The 20,818-nt window shown below is 33.3% G+C and overlaps 1 protein-coding gene across 5 annotated transcripts in view; it reads right to left on the bottom strand.

Annotated features, from left to right (window-relative positions):
• LOC145286018 (intermembrane lipid transfer protein VPS13A-like) overlaps nt 1-20,818 on the bottom strand; it is a 965,259-nt gene that overhangs the window by 201,145 nt on the left and 743,296 nt on the right. For all 5 annotated transcript variants that reach the window (XM_080134633.1, XM_080134635.1, XM_080134636.1 and 2 more), the window contains 3 exons: nt 15,321-15,446; nt 8,923-9,056; nt 947-1,082 (listed from right to left, as the gene is read on the bottom strand). In XM_080134633.1, the coding sequence (XP_079990759.1) occupies nt 947-1,082; nt 8,923-9,056; nt 15,321-15,446 (396 nt within the window). The remainder of the gene's footprint in view (nt 1-946; nt 1,083-8,922; nt 9,057-15,320; nt 15,447-20,818) is intronic.

Below are 20,818 nucleotides of genomic sequence, written 5' to 3'. Positions count from 1 at the left end.
ATTCTGTACTATCACCTAACATGTTAAAAAAGATGACTTAAAACTGGAATTGTGGAAGATTTGACTCCTTCAACTCCCCAAAAAAGAAGAGAAAGATTTGAACAACACACAGAAACAGCTAAGACTACTTTTTCCTTCTTGGTCTTAATGTTGATAATGAATGTCCTAAAAATTGACCAGTAAAAGAACTACTTAAAAAAAAAATGTTTGCAGTATACCGAGAAGAAAAACAATGGCAGACTTGAAAGATACTGTCATCGGTAGAAGACAGTTATCTATCACTGATTTCGATCACTCTAAAGAGTTAATATACAGTGAGAATCCCTAACTTAAAAAAATTCTGTTTTTAATCATTATTATTTTACTAATGGACCATTTTTCGTAATTTTTTGAAGTTATACTAATTTAAACATGACAAATAAGTATGCAACAATGTTTTGCCCTTAAATGCTTTTTTTATAAGATACCAGTACCTGTAGGTTATCACCTAAAACCAGCACTAATCGCCAGTAACCAACAATGCTGACAATCATAGACAGGGGCTTCCACTAGTTCCCACCGGAAAACAATGCCAGACAGTGGAAACCAGATTATTTAATTTGGGGCACAGCCACCAGTATCCTCTATTTTCAAAGGGACAGCAGTGGCCACCAACAACAACCATAGTTTATTCATTTTCAAGGGGGTGAGACCTTTAACTATTCTGTTCTGAACCTGTGTCATGCTTCCACCAGGCAATGCTAGTTAACAGGAACTGCAAGTTAAAGAATATTTTTTCAACATCCTTTCTAATCACACATTTCTATGAAACTTTGTTATTTTTCTTAGCCTAAAATAATAAAATAAAAAACTCAAAATGAAATTTAAAAAGAAAGTTGTAATCTGAAATATTTTTAAAGTGATTCAGCATAAAACATAAGAAAAATATAAGAATTGAATTATTAACCTTCGTAATACATGCTGGGAAGCTTGGTTTCTTTCCACCGCAGACATTCCACATGAGAGTTCTTTCAGCAGCTGGATCATCCCATGTGTATAGAACAGCCTGGTTGGGGGAAAGCAAAGTCACTTGACTTTGGTTTCTGCAAAATCACATAATAAACATATTCATTCTTAAAACATACTTGATTTTAGAAATACAATAAAATAATTGGTGCAGATTAGTTTTGTCAACGAAACTTGGCATGCCTATCAACTGTTTGAAGTAATGCCATAAAAAATAAAATAACAATTGTATACAATGATGTGAACAAATTCACTATTTTGTCTCTAACTAAGAATGGAATTGCAGGTTCATACCTTTCCCAACAGTATTAGAACAACATGGATCTAACAGGATTTGAACTCAGCATAGATGCTTCTATCCATTAGGCCATTAAGGGGAATATTTTAATTGACGCAGTTGCAGCATTACCTTCCCCTCTTTTACATACTTACACATACATTTACCAGAGGAATTTCAAAGCTGAAATTTTCCTTTTCATGATGGTAAGAAGTTCTACAATCCATGATATAAAAAGGGACACATAAGAAAAAATTACTTGCCTTTCTTCCAGTGTAGTTTTAGCATCATTCATATGCTAGACACATGCATTTCATGGTATGTAAGATATCCCCCCTCCTTTGCATACATTATCTTTTCACATTGTTTATTCCATTTATAAATGCTTGTATTTGAACATGCATAAGATACAGATGCTGCTTCATTGGAAATAGGTTGTAAAAAAATTAATTTGTATAAATAACTCCAGATTTCCGATTGGAAGTTTCTATAAACTTGCACACTCATACCAATTTGCAGTGTAGGATAAAATTTTGTTATCCCAACAATATTTTTACTGTTTAATTCTGTAATTATTGTGAGATATTTTGGATATATCTAGCAGAATTCTTTCTGAATTTATTATCAGTTTAATATTGCAGACATAAGACGTACAAGACATATTTTTCTGTAATAATATACTTGATTATTAGTAATACTTTACATTTTTAAATATTGTTTTATAATTTTCTTTGGATTTCTTTAATTGCAATTGTACTAAATTAAATTCTGTTATTATGGCCCCTTAACATTTATTGTTTTGGGCTCAAATGAAGTTATTAAGTTAGATCCATGTCCTAGGAACCTATATCTAAAATTTCAAGTATTTATACCCAAAATTGGCGAAGGAGTTTGGTAGAGTTCTCAAAAGTCAAATCGTTGAATTCTGACCCCCTTAACAGCAAAATTTCTGGCCGAAAACAGATTATAAAGATTTTCCCAAATCTCCATACTCTGTATATCAAATTCCGAGTCTGCAGACTGAAAATGGACAGAGTTATTGTATCGGGAAATGTACACAGATAGACAGACACTTTCACTTTTATAAATATACTAGCATGGGTGCTCGGCGTTGCCTGGGTGTTTGGAGGTGTGTGCTGAGCAAAAAAAAAAAAAGTGATAGTAGGAAAGCAGGCTCAAACCCGTACCGTGAAGGAGGAAAAGAACGGGGAAAAAAACATGACGTCCTTGCTGTTACGACCACACCGGAAGTGACATAGGTTTTAATTAAGGCTAGACAATCGAAAAGAGGGAATGACTTTCGAAAATATTGGTGAAAAAAGCGACCTCTCCCTGTAGAAAAGTGCCCAGTTGAGGGTGAAGAAATTAATGTTTTTAGCGAATTTTTCGGTATTTGTCGTCTGAAGGGCCGAGCTTCAAAACAATACTGATCTTGTAAAAATCCGTCGCCTCTGTTGAAAGTTTTAGGCAGACATGCAAACATACATACATACATTTATATATTGGTAGCTCAAATTTTCGACCCAACCCGATTAAAAAGCTTGCCCTATCTCTGAATACCCTTTATGTAAAATTTCAAATGTTTAGACCAGAAATTGTCTTAGTAATTTAGTAGTGACCGCAAAGCTCAAATTTTTTTTAAACTTTGACTCCTATTATGACCCCTTAACATTTATTGTTTTGGGCTCAAATGAAGTTATTAAGTTAGATCCATGTTCAAGGAACCTATATCTAAAATTTCAAGTGTTTAGTCCTAAAATTAGCGGAGGAGTTTGGTAGAGTTCTCAAAGGTCAAATCATTGAACTCTGACCCCTTAACAGCAAAATTTCTCGCCGGAAACAGATTACAAAGATTTTCCCAAATCTCCATACCCTGTATATCAAATTTCGAATATGTAGACTGAAAATTGACAGAGTTATTTTGTCGGAAAATATACACAGACAGACAGACACACAGACAGACACACAGACAGACACTTTCACTTCTATAGATGTATAGGGGCAAGCTTTTGAATCGGGTTTTGGCCGAAAAGTTGGCTGCCAAGGGATCAAAGTTCAAAAGATTTGACCTTTGCAATCTCTACAAAACTATTCAGCCAATTTTGGGTCTAAACATTTGAAATTCTAGATGTAGGGTATTTGAACATGGGTCAAACATTTTAATTTAACTTGAGCCCAAAACAATAAATTTTAAGGGGTCAAAATTAAGGTCAATTAAAAAAAATTTAACGTCCGCGGTCTCTACCAACTGGAAGCCTATTATATAGAAAGGCATTATCGTACATATTCACACTTTTTAATATATATATATATATATATGCACATATATTATGAACAGTACATAGGGTCCGAGCAAAGCTGAGCGGAACTGCTAGTGTATATATATATATATATATATACATACATATATATATATATATATATATATATATATATATACTAGCAGTTCCACCCATATCAGATATCATGCACATTCCTATTAATTTACTTTTTATTTTATTTATATAATTAGTTATTCATATCTTATTTTATTTTTATTTATTTTCATTACTTATTTTATTTGTTTATTTATTTATTTCAGTGTTCTTTCCTTCCAATAGGATCGCATCTTAACGCATATGTTAGTGCAACTGTCAAACCTTTATTTTGACATGCAAGATGCTATCTGTTAATTGAAATAGAAACCACTATCTGATGAATCGTCCATTTTTTTTATTGATTTGAACAGTTTGTTTACTGTCAATTAAGATAATGTGAACCAGTATGAGGGAAGGAGTGGTATGCATAAAAAACTGTTGAGACGTTGGTCCTGAAACAGTGCATATTCTCTCCTGATGAACTAACATTATCTGGAAACTGAACAAAAAAACCCTACAATTAAAAACAGCCAACAAATTTATGAATGGAATAACTACAATAAGAAAGTGACAAAACGATCTAAATTTCTATCTTGAATATCTGACACTAACTGGAAGCTAAGGTGATATACTTCATATTTGAAAACAGTCGTTTGAATAAACTCACTGAACAGATGAAACATCAACCATTTTATTTCTTCTTTTTCATTTTAAATTCATATATATTTTTTGCAGGTGGAGTAGGGGGCATACTTTCACCAGGCAACGCCAGTACACAGGTTGTGATGATGATGATGATGATAATAATAATAATAATAATAATAATAATAATAATAATAATAATAATAATGCTGCAGTATTCTTTAGTAAATTATCATGTAAAAGTACTGAATTGTCATAAAAATCTGTGTCCGTTTTCCATATAAGCGTAGTTACACCCCTCCCCCCCCAAAAAAAACGTTTTTTTCTGTTTAATAATAAAAAAAATGAAGATACAGTAATTTTGTAAATTGTTTAGTTGAAAGAACTACACAATTCTGAAAAGTAGTAGCTTTAAGACGAATGAGAAGTATGGGCAACCAAAAATACAATGACAACGTTGTCAGGTGAAATCACTTAAATATTACTGATTAATAGCATATATTAAGTTTATTTTTGAAAAATAGAATTTTTTTAATGGTTAGAATTTCTTATAAGCGCAAAAAAAAAGTATGCATTAAAAGAAAATTATGAAAGAAAAATAACAAAAACGAACCAACAAAATACACACGAGTACATGGAAAAAATTGCAGAAGCAGTAAAGTTTAAGATTTGCACTGCATTTTTTTAAAAAGGGATTCTGTGGTGGTAAATGAGAGTAAATTTTCAATATATGGATGACCAACAGTGTATATAATCTGTCTCAAAATATAACTTTTATAATACAAATATATTTTTAGATGTTTATTTTTTTTAAAAATAAAACAGGTTTGTTTTTTTTTTCAAATAGTATAATGATATAGTAAAATATAAACGAAATATTAAAAAAGTTCATAAATATATTCTTAGTCGAAATGTTATATTGTTATGCTACAATTGGAAAAGAAAAATATGAAGTTCCAAAAATAATTGGTTAATTCTGTACACTGTTGGTCTTCCGTAGATTAAATTTTGTATATTGTAAGTATCAAGGAATGTCTTTTTCACATTGCATTGTTTACAAAGGCATTCTGTGGTACTGAATCCACTTCAAAATCTAACTTCTGTAATACAAATATATTTTAGATGTTTAATGTTTTAAAATAAAATGTGTTTTTTCCAATAGTAAAATAGAAAAAGTTTATAAATGTAGTCTTAGTAGAAATATTAGATTGTTATGCTACTAAAGGAAAAGAAAAAATATGAAGATTCTAATGATAACAGGTTAATTCCGTACACTTGTTAGTCTTCTATAGATTAAATTTTGTATATCATAAGCACCAAAGAATGCCTTTGCAAACACAATAGAGCATGAATGTCAAGTTTTACTGCTGAAGCAGTATTGTTAAACAAATGTAAACAATAATCTATTTTATCATATTTTCAGTGTGTGTGATATGAACAAACATAATAGATATTAACTGTTTTTTTTTTTTTTGTAATGAAAATATTTACACAATAATGGGCCATTTTTACTCAAGTTTCAAGTTGAAGTAAAATATCTTGAAAAATACACTGCTTACACTATTTTTTAATATTATTTAGGCTAGCACTTGAATACAGTCGCAGTGATTTATAACATTATTAGCAACATAATGTTCTGTAGTGATGCAGGATATCAGGATTTACGATAGGGAGTTTAACCAAAGACCCCCCCCCCTCCAATGCAATTTTCTGGGGTACAGTGAGTATAAAACTCTGAAACCAACATTGCTTTGTTTGTTTGTTTTTCTATTAAATAACAGTAACATGCTTATTGTTTGTCAATCTGACGTCAGAAAGCAGTACTAAATAGATATATGATATTTTTCTATAAATTAGGTACATGTATACATATGATCATTTCTCCCTATTATAAAAATATTGAAACTGATAAGAAAATATGGGGCATAATCAATGGAGCAGTTATCCAAGTATTACCTTGACAGAATGTGACAAATAATGGATTTCTTTTAATTTTGTGTTTCGAGATGATGATGTACAAACCCATTTACAACAATGTTTCATGGCAAAAGGACGTGGGAGGAGGATGTCATTACCTAAAGTCGAATGTTCCAATAAAATTATTCTTCAAGTTTATTTCTTGAATGAAAAATATGAGGAATCATGGGTTACCGCTATCACCTGGCTTCAAAAATTGTTCCCAGTTTATCCTACCGATAAGTAGAAAACCTTAGTCGAGAGAATTTTAGTGCAAATTCAGGCTTGCTCAATAGCAGATCGTCCAACATTCTACACCAATGTCATCAATATAGACTTCATAGGTAAGTACTGTAAATTTGACATGGATATATTGAAGTTCCTCTAAAAATGTATATGATTTGAAGTTTGAATTTCCTCCAAAAATGTATGATTGAATACACAGTAAAAATTGCATTCCTCTTTTCAGGTGAAAGTAGTCAGAAAATAGGATTAACACGCAGTGTTGTTTTGGAACCCATGCTTGGGCGTAAACTTTCACCTGCTGAAGTGACAAATGGCGTTTCATTTGAACTTTACAAGCTGTTCAGTCCAACTCAATTGTTCAGTTTTAAGAAAAACTGAAAATAATGGAGGAAATATGCAGGAGGAAAAATGTACAAATGGAGGGGATTTGGCAATAGTAAAAAAATAGTAAAAAAAGACTGTGTTATCAAGCAGATGAAAGAAAATCTCAAAAATATCAATGAGAAATATCAGAAATTGAAAAATGAAATTTCCCCCTGAAAGATCAGAGCTATGAAAAGAAAAGAATTCTAGCTGAAACAAAAACAAAGATTTTTAACAAAAAGATTATCCAACTAGTGTGCAGCTGACCAACGAAATAAACACAGTGACAGTAACAAAGTCATGCGTAAGAAAATTCTGAATCTCCAGAAAAATTATAGTGCACAAAAACTGGAAGCTAGACAGAGACTTTTTGAATTAAATCGATCTCAAAAAGATCTTGCTCAAATGCATAAAAGATTATCTATATAATTAATGAACATGTTCTGCGATATTTCAACACCGTCTTGTTATGTTTTTCACAAGCGTCTTTTTATTCTACTACACTCAGTATGCAACATTTATCTCTGTGGTATTTTCTGTAATGATCTACAAGGATCATACCCGTTTGATATCTACCCTATTTATATGTATAATTTTCAACTTTAGCCTTTTTTAAATGTGATAAATAGAAAGAGCCCCCCCCCCCAATAGCTAAATATGAACTTTTATGTTTGTATTCGAACAGGTATATATTTTCTGGCTATTTTGCTACGGCTCACATTTAGTCAGATTTGGGAGTTTTTATCACATTTTGACAAATGATGAAAATGCACTTTTTTCAAAAGCTAAAGTGTCATAGTTGACAAAATATTCATTCTATTACTTTTAAAAAATAGGCTTCCTCGTGGTATAGTCTTAATGTGGTATTTGAAATATTGGGCTGATACAACTATTGTTCTTGGTTTTATGGGGGTTCAAAATATGGGCTTTGGGCCACTTTCATATTATCCAGTCAGATTTCAAGATGACTTGCATGTTTCAGGTAGGGATTATTGAAGAAGTATGAAGTTATACCATCAGCATTGCATCCTCAATTATTCTGATGCACATTGAATAAGGCTGTTGATTTTCAGCTGCTATATTTCATTATTTTACCAACTATAGGACTCCAAATATGGCATTCTGTTAGGATTCCAAATGGCTGAAAAAATGACAAAGTCCAGTATGTGTAAAAAAATTAAACAAAAATCTGTTAAAATTCAAGGGTTTGAGATATTTTGATGAAATAAAAAGTGTTAGATTCCATAATTCATGTAGATTTAGAATATGTAATAAAAATACAAAACTAGCATTAATTTTAAATTTTCGTCTGTTATACCTATGAGTATGAGAGTTGTTCGTATTTTGCATTAACAATTTGGTATCTGGTTTTCTGATGTGTAACGCGAATGAATAATGTGAAGGTTTGTATTGCAATGAAAGAAAAAAAGTAAAGTAATATTCTGAGAAGTTAAAATACAATATGTAAGGAAAATGTTTTGCTTTGGCTAATGCATACAAAATCGCTACTAAGGATCGTTTTGTACATGTTCAGAAATAGTAAACTGTTAATCAGAGAATGAATGGTTCTAACGTTAAAGTGTTTGTCCAGTTGCTGATTGCTGGCCATTTTGTTATTGTTAAACTATCGAGTAAATGGGAGTGGTCGTTATTTTGTATTTGCAGCCCAACATAATATGTATGTAATTAAAGAATTTATTAAATGGAATAATTAGGCAGTGTCTTGTAGGAAAGTATGACTATAAATAATAAAAAAAACAGTGATTTCGGGTTTGTGAGAGGAGTTAAAGTAAAGAGGCAGAAATATTTGATAGTACCTATGTGGCATTACATAGCTGAGAATGAGGCAAGGAGGGCAAAATATATATTTTTAGAATGGAGACAAAATGTGTGTATTTTAGGTAGAGAAGACACTGCAGTATTAACTTTAAATGATGAATGCGAATATTTGCATAGGAATGGCCTCTTGGGTTTTCTATTGGTTAAATAGTTGGGGGAGGGTGTCATCATTTTATTATGTATAGAGATAAAAGAGATAGAAAACGCGTGATAACCTTTAAAAACAATTATACTTACTTTTGATGGATCTTAATGAAGATATCATCACATAGATTTTCAATTCGTGCAGGAGCAGTTCCTGGGGCATAGTCAGTAAATGTAATATTGATTGGAGTCTGGGTACCACCAGCAACTTCAACACATAAACCAGTCTGCAAAACATAAGAAAGAAAATACTAATGTATTAATAAGAAACAAATTAGGATGCACATTAATGTCCTTGCAAATGGAGTCAAAGGTAACTTTGTAATTGGATTCAAATCCCATGTCTTGCAGTAATTATCACTGATGATTGCAAAAGCGATGAAATACTAGTGTCTGTAAGCATAAAAAGTAATTATTAATATTTATGATTATAAGCTCTTTTAAGATTATTAAAGTTGTTTAGGAAATAAAAGAAAAGGCAATCAACTACTAATATTCAAGGTTCACAACTTCTGGTTGTTAGAGCACTCTCTGACTGCTTTACTGTTATGCCAACATTTGGCATTTATGGGTATTTAATTATACTTAATTCTTGTGTTAATTGATGCTAGTCCAGGAGCAAATGGAATCAAGGATAACTTTGTAACTGGGTTTGAATCTCTTGACCAACAGTAATTGTCAGTTCCTGCACCGTTGATTGTGAAAACATGAAACACTAGTATCTATAGGTATAAAAATAATTATTAATATTTATAATATATATATATATATATATATATATATATATATATATATATATATATATATATATATACACACACACACACACATTTATCAGACCATCAAGAAATGGCTGGATTTTCTGTGTTTCCATGAAACCACAGGTATCAATAACTGATTAAATTAATATATAGGGTTATTTGTAATAAAATATTATGCCGTTACATATATAATCAAGCAATATAGTTATTTATTCACAACCATACTATATACTTATCATGTATTCTTGCTTTTCATCAAATTATGTTAAAAGAAAACCCTAGATTTTCCAGATTGTACATTCTTTAAGGTTGACTCATACTGCACTCTCTCTTGATGTTTCTTCTTCCTTCATCTTTTCTACTAATGTTCATACATGTATACAATATGTATCTTTTGCAGACTTCAAATAGTTGACAGAACATATGAGGCAACATGTTTCTTTTTTTAGCTTCCAGTGTCATTAGAATATTAATCAGAGAGAAATAGTGAAAATTACAGTGACAATTCCATTAAAGAATCATTCTGATCATGACAGGGTTGGTAGATTTGTTGATGACAATCCTCATAGATGATGCCATAGACTTTTGCATACATTTTCTAATCTTTACTAATAGATTGGGAGGTGAAGATAGTCTAGTGGTTAACGACATGGACTGAAGACCTGTGAGTCCCAAGTTGAAATCGAGCACATTCCACAAAAATATTTTCACTTAGAATGTTGGCAACCTTCACATGGTTTCTCCCATAATCTCCAATGTCTTTTTAAAAAAGAATTCTGACACGAAAAATATCAGGGACACCAATGCCAACCTTCGAATGCATTCGATATGATGATGGCTAATAGATTATCAACATTTGGACAGTCTTACACAATTCAAAATATTATTAAGCAAATATCTAGCTGTTATGCAAACTAACAAATGCTTAGAGTCAGTGGTCATGTTAGACTGGCATAAGTACAAACAAAAAATAAAACAATAATATTAATAGAGATTGACCTTTAAAGTGGGTGTGAACATCGAGTATACAAGCACACTAAATAGATTTAAATGTCAAATGAACATAGTTGGCACACGTGTGAACACAAAGAAGAAGGAAATAATGTTTACTAGTTTTTATCACCCTGATGACTCACTTGGTTGTGCTGGAGGCCAGATACAGACCAGTGAATATAAGCTTAATGGTGCAATATAAAAAGGAATCATTTAATTTTCTTAATACTCATAGAGAGTCAATAAGTGTTCTAAGAATCTTTGTAGCAGATATTTTGTGCTTCTTACAAAATTGTATGTAGGCATTACAGCTCAAAAAGCATCTGTAATTGTAAATACATATAATCAACCATCAGTTCATAGTATCAAGTCCACTGAGAACATGACACCAACATGACACCAATAAGAATTTGCTGCAAATGCATTTCTTTAGAATAATAAATTCACACCATGTACTGTTGAGGAATTTTCTCCGTCATCTTTTATATCATTTTGTAAACATGTGCTGTGCAGCATATGTTGTGCTAGTACTTGTGAATGGTGAATGTTGCAGTGATTGATGCTTCGCTAGAAGAATAATGGGGGGGGGTCCAGAGGGCTGAAAATATCTCTGATCTGAGTCAAACCATCCACTCTTTGTTTAAAAAAGTGTCTCATTTGAGGAAAGAGTCTTGCTGGAATAAGCTTTGTAAGAGAAACAGTTATGAGACCAGTTGGATGTTATCTTCAGTGAATGTCTCCTCTAAGTGGCTGAACAATGACCACCAACAAAAACCAGAGTCAGGCAGGCATGAAGAGGAGGAAGAGGAGCAAACACAGGAGTTGCACATTAGGGAGCAGGTAGTTGGTTCTGGTGAGTGCTAGAAAATATGAGTTGACTTTTTGTCAGGTGCAATTGTATTACAAAGCAGTATGCGATCAGTATAAGCCATGTGAAGCTGTGTGAAGGGGTTTTATGTTGTAAGACATAAAACTCTTAATGATCTTAAGACTAAAAACATGTCAATGTAGCCTAGAACATGTGATCAATGTCTTTTACAATATTTTATTAGTCTATTATACCCCTATTAAAGGGTTATAAGGAAAACAGAATGCCGCAATAAGGTAACAATATGTATTACAAAAACATACAAAAAGGTGGGTAGTTTGTCTAACCAATAAATGACTTCCACCTTATGGCTTAGTCTTTCTTATTGAGTAGATAACACAGGTTAGTTACCCCTCCCCCTCCCAAGCTTATCTCAAAACGATGTATCAGTATTTTTTCCCCTTTGAGTGGACCATGAATGACTCAGTGATTTTCCTTTTTCTGCCGGAACATCGTGATTCTGGTGTGATTTGGGGAAGCTCAATATCAATGTGTTGTAGGCAGTTTCAATAGCCTCCACTTCTTCCTGAGGCAACTCTTCTTGGTCCTCAGTCATATGTTTGCATATCTGGTTCACATGCCTTTTGTTTGTGAATTTTGGCCCCTGAATTATATAGATAACATTGCCAATCCTCTGTATTATCATTCCCAGTTCCCAAAACAAAACGTTATTTCTAAAATCCTTGAATTACACTTTTTCTCCAAGATTGTATTTTTTAGTAGCATTATAGAAGTTCTCTTTTGTGTGGTTTGTCTTGGTAACAACTTTTCAACTGATCTGATTTTACTGTCAAACATAACTTCGGGCTGCTGGAGTGTTAGGGTTTGCCATAATCCTATATACTTGAAGAAACTGCTGTAAAGCTTTTTCCATGGGCAACCCATAAGCCTTCCTTAACGTCCTTTTTAGGGTGTCTACAAAGTGCTCTGCTTGGCCATTACTCCTTGGATGATATTGTGGGGTTGTGAAATGTTTTATTTGTATGTCTTGAAAAATTCTTCGAACTCTGAAGAAGTCAATTGGATAGCAATCTCACTAACCAGGCAATCAACAACGCTAAACTGAGCAAAAATTTATGTAGGAAATTAATTGTTACCGCTGTGGTGGGTTCCCTGCATATTAGCACCTCTGGCCATTTGGAAAACCTAACCACCACTATCAAGTAATAGAATGCATTCAGTGGTCCTGCAATGTTTACATGTATCCTGGACAACAGTTGTTCAGATTTTGACCAGGATTTGTAGATAATTGGTGGTGCCTTTGCAGCCAAGGCACACCCTTTACATGTTTTGACCATATTTTGCTAGTGCCAGGATGGCTCATGTGGAAGTTTTTTTAGTATTCTCTTTTGCAGTGCTTTTGGAATATTGACTCTCTTGCTATAAAGCAGAACATTGTTGCAGACAGAGTACATGTCAGAAGTACATTCTCCTAGTTCTAATTTCTGCTTTGTGGTTTTGATAAATTCATGGTTTGTTACTTCTGTCTTAATTTCTTGAAGTGTCACTAGTAATTCCTGGATTATATTGCAAATCATTATTTTTATCTCACTATTTATGTGCAATACAGCAATTACCTAGTTCTTAAGGGATTCCTTTTGTATTGGGATTAGCCTAGATAGCTCATCTGCATGCATGATTTTCTTTAAAGATAAGGATTCCAGTTTGAAATCATAATTCTAATAAACTGGTCCCCATCTTAGTAAATGGTTGGCCATAAATGTGCGTAATCCTCTTTTTGACCCAAAAATGGTTAGAAGGAGCTCATGGTGTGTTTTTAATGTATAATGCCAACCATGCAAATAATGACGAAATTTTAAAACTGCATAGATAATGCTGAGATCCTCTTTATTTCTGAGTATTGTTTTTTCAGCTGGGAGAAGTGTTCTGGATGCATAGGCAATTTTTTCAACTCATCTGGCATCTTATGTAGCATACATGCACCTATACTATAATCACTAGCCACTATGATATCTAGTTTTGGGTTAAAATGTGTGAGGAAAACGTCTAATGTTAACACCTTTTTATTTTCCTCAAATGCTGACTGACACTCAGCAGTCCATTCCCAATGTTTATCCTTTTTCAAAAGCTGGTTCAAAAGTGCATGCAGTTCATGCATTTTTGGAATAAAGCTCTAATAATAATTGGTGATCCTTAGGAAACTTTGTAGCTGGGTAGTATTTTCTGGTGCTGGCATGTTCCTTATAGCAGCGTCTCTCTTTGGACATCAGCCATTCTTATCAATTATGTGCCCCAAATATTTTATTTTTTGCAGGAAGAATTCACATTTGTTTTTCTTTATTTTAAACCCCAACTAGAACTGTTATTGCTGGGTCTAATAATGTCAAGATATGCGATCGCAAAGTCAAGGCCGCCTAGCGTAGTGTCCATAACCTGTTGAAAAAATGGCATGTGCGACTTTGATCCTCAAATGCTAATCTTTCGTATCCGTAAATATCGTGATGAGTATTAATGCAGAGTAATTTAGCTCTTTCATTTCTGAGTCGGATCTAAAGATATGTGTTACGTCGGATCTAAAGATATGTGTTACGTCGGATCTAAAGATATGTGTTACGTCGGATCTAAAGATATGTGTTACTTAGGATCTAAAGATATGTGTTACTTAGGATCTAAAGATATGTGTTACGTCGGATCTAAAGATATGTGTTACGTCGGATCTAAAGATATGTGTTACGTCGGATCTAAAGATATGTGTTACTTAGGATCTAAAGATATGTGTTACGTCGGATCTAAAGATATGTGTTACGTCGGATCTAAAGATATGTGTTACGTCGGATCTAAAGATATGTGTTACTTAGGATCTAAAGATATGTGTTACTTAGGATCTAAAGATATGTGTTACGTCGGATCTAAAGATATGTGTTACGTCGGATCTAAAGATATGTGTTACGTCGGATCTAAAGATATGTGTTACTTAGGATCTAAAGATATGTGTTACTTAGGATCTAAAGATATGTGTTACGTCGGATCTAAAGATATGTGTTACGTCGGATCTAAAGATATGTGTTACGTCGGATCTAAAGATATGTGTTACTTAGGATCTAAAGATATGTGTTACTTAGGATCTAAAGATATGTGTTACGTCGGATCTAAAGATATGTGTTACGTCGGATCTAAAGATATGTGTTACGTCGGATCTAAAGATATGTGTTACTTCGGTCATTTTTGAAAAAACCTATCCATCGTTTAGTCTTGTAGAAACTTCCTTCCTTGTTGTGCAAAGGAGAGGAGAAACACTGAAAATATACTGTCAGCTTACTTTTACAATGTTATCTTGCCATGCGGTGTTTTATTTTTTCTGAGTTCATCATTAATATTTTTTACTTGCCTGAGTGGTTATTTCATTGTTTTCTTTTATGTATATACTTATTTGGTTTTTGCGAATTCCCGTTTATTTGTTTTTTTTCGTCAGTGTTTTTCGAACACTTGCTGGTTTAACTAAGCTTTCTGCTGTGAGTTCTTTTGAATCCTTGTTGTATAAACCCTGGGGGTATTTTAACTTTGAGTGTGAGTTTAAAATTCTTCATCATGACTGTTATAGCCCTGTTAAAGGGTTCTAAGGAAAACAGAACACTGCAATATTACAAAAACAGAACACTGCAGAAACATACAAAAACATACAAAAAAAGGTGACAAACGACCTACGGTGGTCTACCAGATATTGATTTCCACCTTACGTCTTGGTTTTCTGGTATTTATTGAGTGTGGAATAGTCTATGAGTAGGTAACACAGGTTAGTTTAACTGCAACACAGTTACACCACAAATTTTGGAACAGATTATATGATCTAATTGAATTGCTGAAACCTATTTGAAGTTATGTATCATAGAAAAGGATGAAATACTTACACCATGTTCCATGCGCAGCACTGTAGTGTGAATAGTCTTAATTGGAATGTGCTGTGAAATGTTGTTACTGTTGTCATATTTTACATAGATTTTGTAAGAGTCTGTTACAGGCCAATAGGGAACACACTGGAAAATGAGAATATACATCAATAAATGATATACGTATATTAAAAACATTTTTATATATTTGGCTTAATATGGTATTCTATACTAAAGGCCAACCTAGATCCAAAACTGAAGCGCGATTTTAAAAATTGATATTGTTTGTTGCATGAATTTTATATTTTTTTATATAATTATTCTAAACAATAAATATTAATGCTAACATTTTTTCATGAATAATTTGTGTAATTTATCAAAAAATATTTCAAAACATGTTGAATTTTACTTGAGTTCACCATCATAAAAAACAAAATAGAACAAAATTAATGAAAAGTGTTTTTTTAAATGTTCTGAATTTAAACATTTTGAACTAGGCCTTCAGTTCTGATCCTTAGTTGAACTATGAGTTTGCCTTTAGTATAGAAAAACATGGTTTAACATCAATTCAGATTTAGTTAAATATAAAAACGAACTAATTTTAAGTTTTCATTAATATTTACAATATGAAAAACATAGGTCATAGATATGTGAACTTGCAGTAGCATAAGTAACATTCTCTACTTCAATCAAGTGTTCTTTTTTTACACCTGCATATTAAAATGAAGCCTGGATCTTAGTATAAGCTCACTCGATTTCTCTCTCAGCAGGGTTTTTTTTTGTGCAATAAACTTTTACCATTCTTGTCTAAGAAATATTTTCTTTATTTTGTTTTTGTTACCTAATTCTTAGATTAAGTTCATGAGAGAAATTATAAAACTGAAGAATATCTTGCTGTGACAAAGCAACTATCTCCAATAAGTAATCGATGCTCATTAGATGCCTACTGTTTGTGTCAAAATCAAACTATACTTAAACAAAAATGTTAGAAGACCAGACCCAGTTTTGATAAAAAAACTATGCCAGCCCTGGAAAATGTATCATCATTCCAAAATTTTCTTGGTTTATTACAATGTGTTTATTTCAAACATGCAGAATTTCCAAGCACTTCTGAATGAGTTATTGAAAAGAGTCTAGATGATAAGGGGACATAGTAAAGATACATGAACCAAATAAGATATTGCTGATAATAATAATTAAAAGACAAACTAATTGATATCATGTTTGATACATTTGAGATATCAATTCCACAAACAGTTTCTAGACAACAAAGATAAAAAAGAGAATATAAGATTATGGACTTAATTATAATAAACTCTAAATGAAAATGTATCACCTCCATTCAGAGCAAAACTAAAACGAAGGTGATGGTTATCTACCTTATTTCATGACTATACGGACATTTCTAGACACTATGTATTGATAAGGTTTCAAAATAGTTTTTCTGTAACATACTATTTTGTACTTGTATAAAAACATGTATCACCATGTTGGTCATAACAAGATTAAATTGAGAAATAAAGCAGCTTTTAATTTATTTTTGAAGAATACCTTAGCCAAAGTAAGTGCAATTCATCTATCCAAAAGATAGATTTTAAATATTAATATAGTATCTACGTAATATCTCAAATTCTGAAGAGATTTAAAAAAAAAAAAAAAAAAGCCTTGAAAGTTCCTTTTTCAGGTTTGTAAATAAATTCACCTATTGAATGAATCTTGGGAGAATTGCACATGTAACTTTCTTTTTCATTAATATACTCAAATAATCTTTTGAATGTCTATTAGTCATGTCATCATTGAATTTTTGTTGCTTAAAAATTCAAGCAGACAATTTTTGAAATTTTTTTTTTTTTTTTTTGAAAAGATACTGAAATAGAGTTCTATTTTTTGACTTCTTTTGTTGTCAAATCTGTTTTCACTTTGTAGTTGATTCAGATCTATTAGCAACCCATAATGAAAGCAAGGTCTGTTTACAGTTTGCAAAGGTTTTAGAATGAATACCTCTTTATTAGATCTATTGTTGATTTCCAGTGATTTTAAAATTCATCAAACCTGGCACCTGTTCTAGAGAATTCAATCCAGGCTTCTGCAAATGGATCTCTGTACTGTACCATGTGCCAATGGCAGTGGTACAGGTAAACAAAGCGCTCAAAATCTTTCACCATCTCCCGTTTGGTATGTCAGGGCTGTCCGCTGTCACCCCTGCTTTTATGTCCTTGTGTTGGAGCCGCTACTTCATGAGCTAAGGCGTGGGGAGGAAAGTTCGGTTCTACGTAGGATCACTTTACCTCAAGGATCGCGAACCAGAGTCACTGTCTTTGTGTTATGCTACTGAGGCATCAAAGTGATGACAGAGGTGCCCATGCAGTACAAAAAAAATCGGGCCAAAATCAACTGCAGCAAGTCAATCAGTCTGTGGTTGGGGGCCTGGAGGGGCGCCGATACTCTTCCTTTCAACTGGATGGATGGCCAGGTTCAGATCCTCAACATGTGGTTCAGACCGGGTCTCCAGCTTGAAAAGAATTGGTCATGGGTGCAGTCAAAGTCAAAGCCCTGGTTCGCTTGTGGATTCAAAGGAAACCTTCCTTAAAGGGAGAGCAGAGGTGTGGGCCATTTATGTCCTTCCTCTCATCATTTACCAACTGGCCATACTTTCTTTGTCTGCAGACTATGTAAAATCTCTGCAGTACCCACTGTCCTTGCTTCTTTGAGACAAAGACATTTGGTTCACAGACAAGTATGTGTTCAACGTCCATGTAAAAGAGGCTTGGGACTGCAAAATTTAAGGTGTCATTTAGACAGCAAGAGGCTGGCAGTCATGAGTCAAACCTTGACAGAAGAGTCTGCATGGAACCTCATGGTCGAAGGCACCTTTTCAGACCTCATCCTCAACCACTCAGTTGAGGCACGTCGCAGTTTGTGGGGGAAATTGCAGTTCATGAAAGACTGTAGAGCCGCACTCAAGAACCTCCCAATGTCCAGCGATCTTTCACAGCTTACTAAAAAAGAACTAAATAAGGAACTAGTGAGGGGGGGCACCAATGACTTTCTAATTTGCGTTTGGGGTTGTCAAAGAAGGAGATCCACTTCCCGTGAAGCTGGGCACCAGCTTCGAGTCATCTCAACAACTTTGAGTTTTACTTGACCAGCGATTGGCCCAAAATGCGTTCATTACCCCTCAATGTCATACAATACAGTGCCAGACTAGTGAGTTTGCCTGGGTGTCCTCATTGCAGATCCCCAGCTTGGGAAGTTCGTCACATGCAGCAGACTCAGACAGCATTGGGAATATGTCAATGAGTTGACGGCTTGCATCAATCTTGAGCATCCTTATCCACTTGACATGTCCTACATCATCCACAGCAATGAAGCCCCATGGGGCAGGGAGAGACAAATGGTGTTTCTCGTGATCCTAGCCATATCTAGAATGGTGATATGGACGTCGTGCCTAAGCATAGCATGCATGGTTCCAGGTCCTGTCAGACTCCAGACCCCTTAAGTGTCTAGATTAGGTTCTTAGCTAGCTGAATGAATGGCCTCCTCCATCCCCATAAGGAAACCCCCAAGATGCGCACACTCCAACATGTTTTTGTCCCTGGTCACCCCAATAGTTGATCTCATCTTGGAGATACATCATATAACCCCTCCCAACTTCCTCCATCTCATTTTTCTTTTATCCCGTCTAGAATTCAGCTCCATTTAAAGATTGACCAGCTTGTTTTCAACCCCCATAAAACTGGAAAACAGTGGCCGGTTTACCGTCTGGAGAGGGTTCTACTACCATTTTTTGTTTACTTTTTGAAATTTTCCACCCACCCCATACCAATGAAATAATAAATAAACGACTTTTTCATAAAATTTTATTTCTACATATGTATTACATATACATATTTTATTTACAAAAACAAAAACAAAACAACACAAAAAACAAATTGATTTGGGAATTTTAAGTAGGATGATCCCTGATGTATTTGCAGTATTATTGTGAATGAGAACTCTAGCTAGGATGAGCATAGACCAACCAAAGGTACAATGATGAGGATGACCATAGACGCTCTTCCCAAATTTTTGAGTGACCTTGTGCCTAACTTTTTGTTTTGTGGAATGTTCTGTTTTTGTGAAATAAAAAATATAAATAAATAAAAGACTCAGATCCATCCTTGCTAGATATGTTGTTGAGTGGAAAACAATACAGAGATATAATTTATCAGATATATTTGGCTCATTCCATGTCAAATCGACAGGGGGTAAAAACCATGTCCAACACGGATTTTTTTCAAATTTGCTACACTTATAAATCTCCATGAAAGGAATTGAATGGCACTTGTTAAACATCTCAAGGTCAAGGGGTTCCTGAGATATGACCTTGACCTTTTACAAAAATGTGAATTTTTATGAAGAAGTGACCAACTTTATAAGACGGTATCTCTGTTGTTTATGGTCCTACAAAGTTCATTCATATATCATTTTAAAGTACTTGGATAGATCTATAATTTTATCTGGGAATATTTTTTTTCAAAGTCAAATTAAAAAAGTTGACCTTAACTTTAACCTGAATTATCTCAAAAACCGTTCTTTCAATTTCTTTTAAATTTTGACAGAAGATTTGTCTATCTCATGGCAGTATATATTCCAAATTTCATGATGCGCCTTTCACTAGAACTATCATTACAAGCGTTTTAAAGAAGTGGCAAATTCAAAATGGCGGAACCTAATACCTGTGACTACATATAAAACATTTTGATATTTCCCAATATAGTCAAGTTTGATATCTTTGTAAAGCTATTTTGATGCTGATGAATCTATAATATAAAGCTGAACATCTGTGTGTGTGTGTCTGGTCACGAATAGGCTGCTATATGGTTGACTATTATAGAAAACTGATCACATATAATGATAGAAGATGTATCGAGACACAGGAATGGGTATCTTTGATCTGGCATAATGATGATTCATTAAAATTGTGGGGTCTGCATACGCGCCTGGTTCACAAAGTATGGAAATAACAAATTTGGAAATTAAAAAAAAAACGTTTACAAGTGTTTTTGATATAGATGTACATAATACTTTGATAAGTATGTTTTAACTTAAATAGGGATGGTATAATAAAATTGTGGGGTCTGCGTTCGCGCCTGGCCTCCATAGAATGGAAATAGGCACAAACTTTAATAAAGACTTTTCATATCTATCTGCATAAGTATACTTTGATAATTATGTTTCAGTTTGAAGAAATATGGTATAATAAAATTATGGGGTGTTCATTCGCGCATGACCTCCATAGAATGGAAATATGTCACGCAGTTTAACAAGGTTTTTTAATATAGATCCACAGAATATTGTGATAAGTGTTTCAGTGTGAACAGGTATGGTATAATAAATTATGGGGTTTATCTATTTTATTTTTACTTTCATCATATTTTCCTTTGATTTTGATACCCCCAAATTCGAAGCTATCTCTTTACAACCATTCCTATCATACTTTAATAAATCAGAGTCCATTTTCTGTAGACTGTTTTTGA

The sequence above is a fragment of the Euprymna scolopes genome, chromosome 10, assembly GCF_053919585.1.
Source record: "Euprymna scolopes isolate OS-2025 chromosome 10, ASM5391958v1, whole genome shotgun sequence".
In the NCBI taxonomy this organism is placed as follows: domain Eukaryota; kingdom Metazoa; phylum Mollusca; class Cephalopoda; order Sepiida; family Sepiolidae; genus Euprymna; species Euprymna scolopes.
This window is presented reverse-complemented; position numbering and strand designations above follow the sequence as displayed.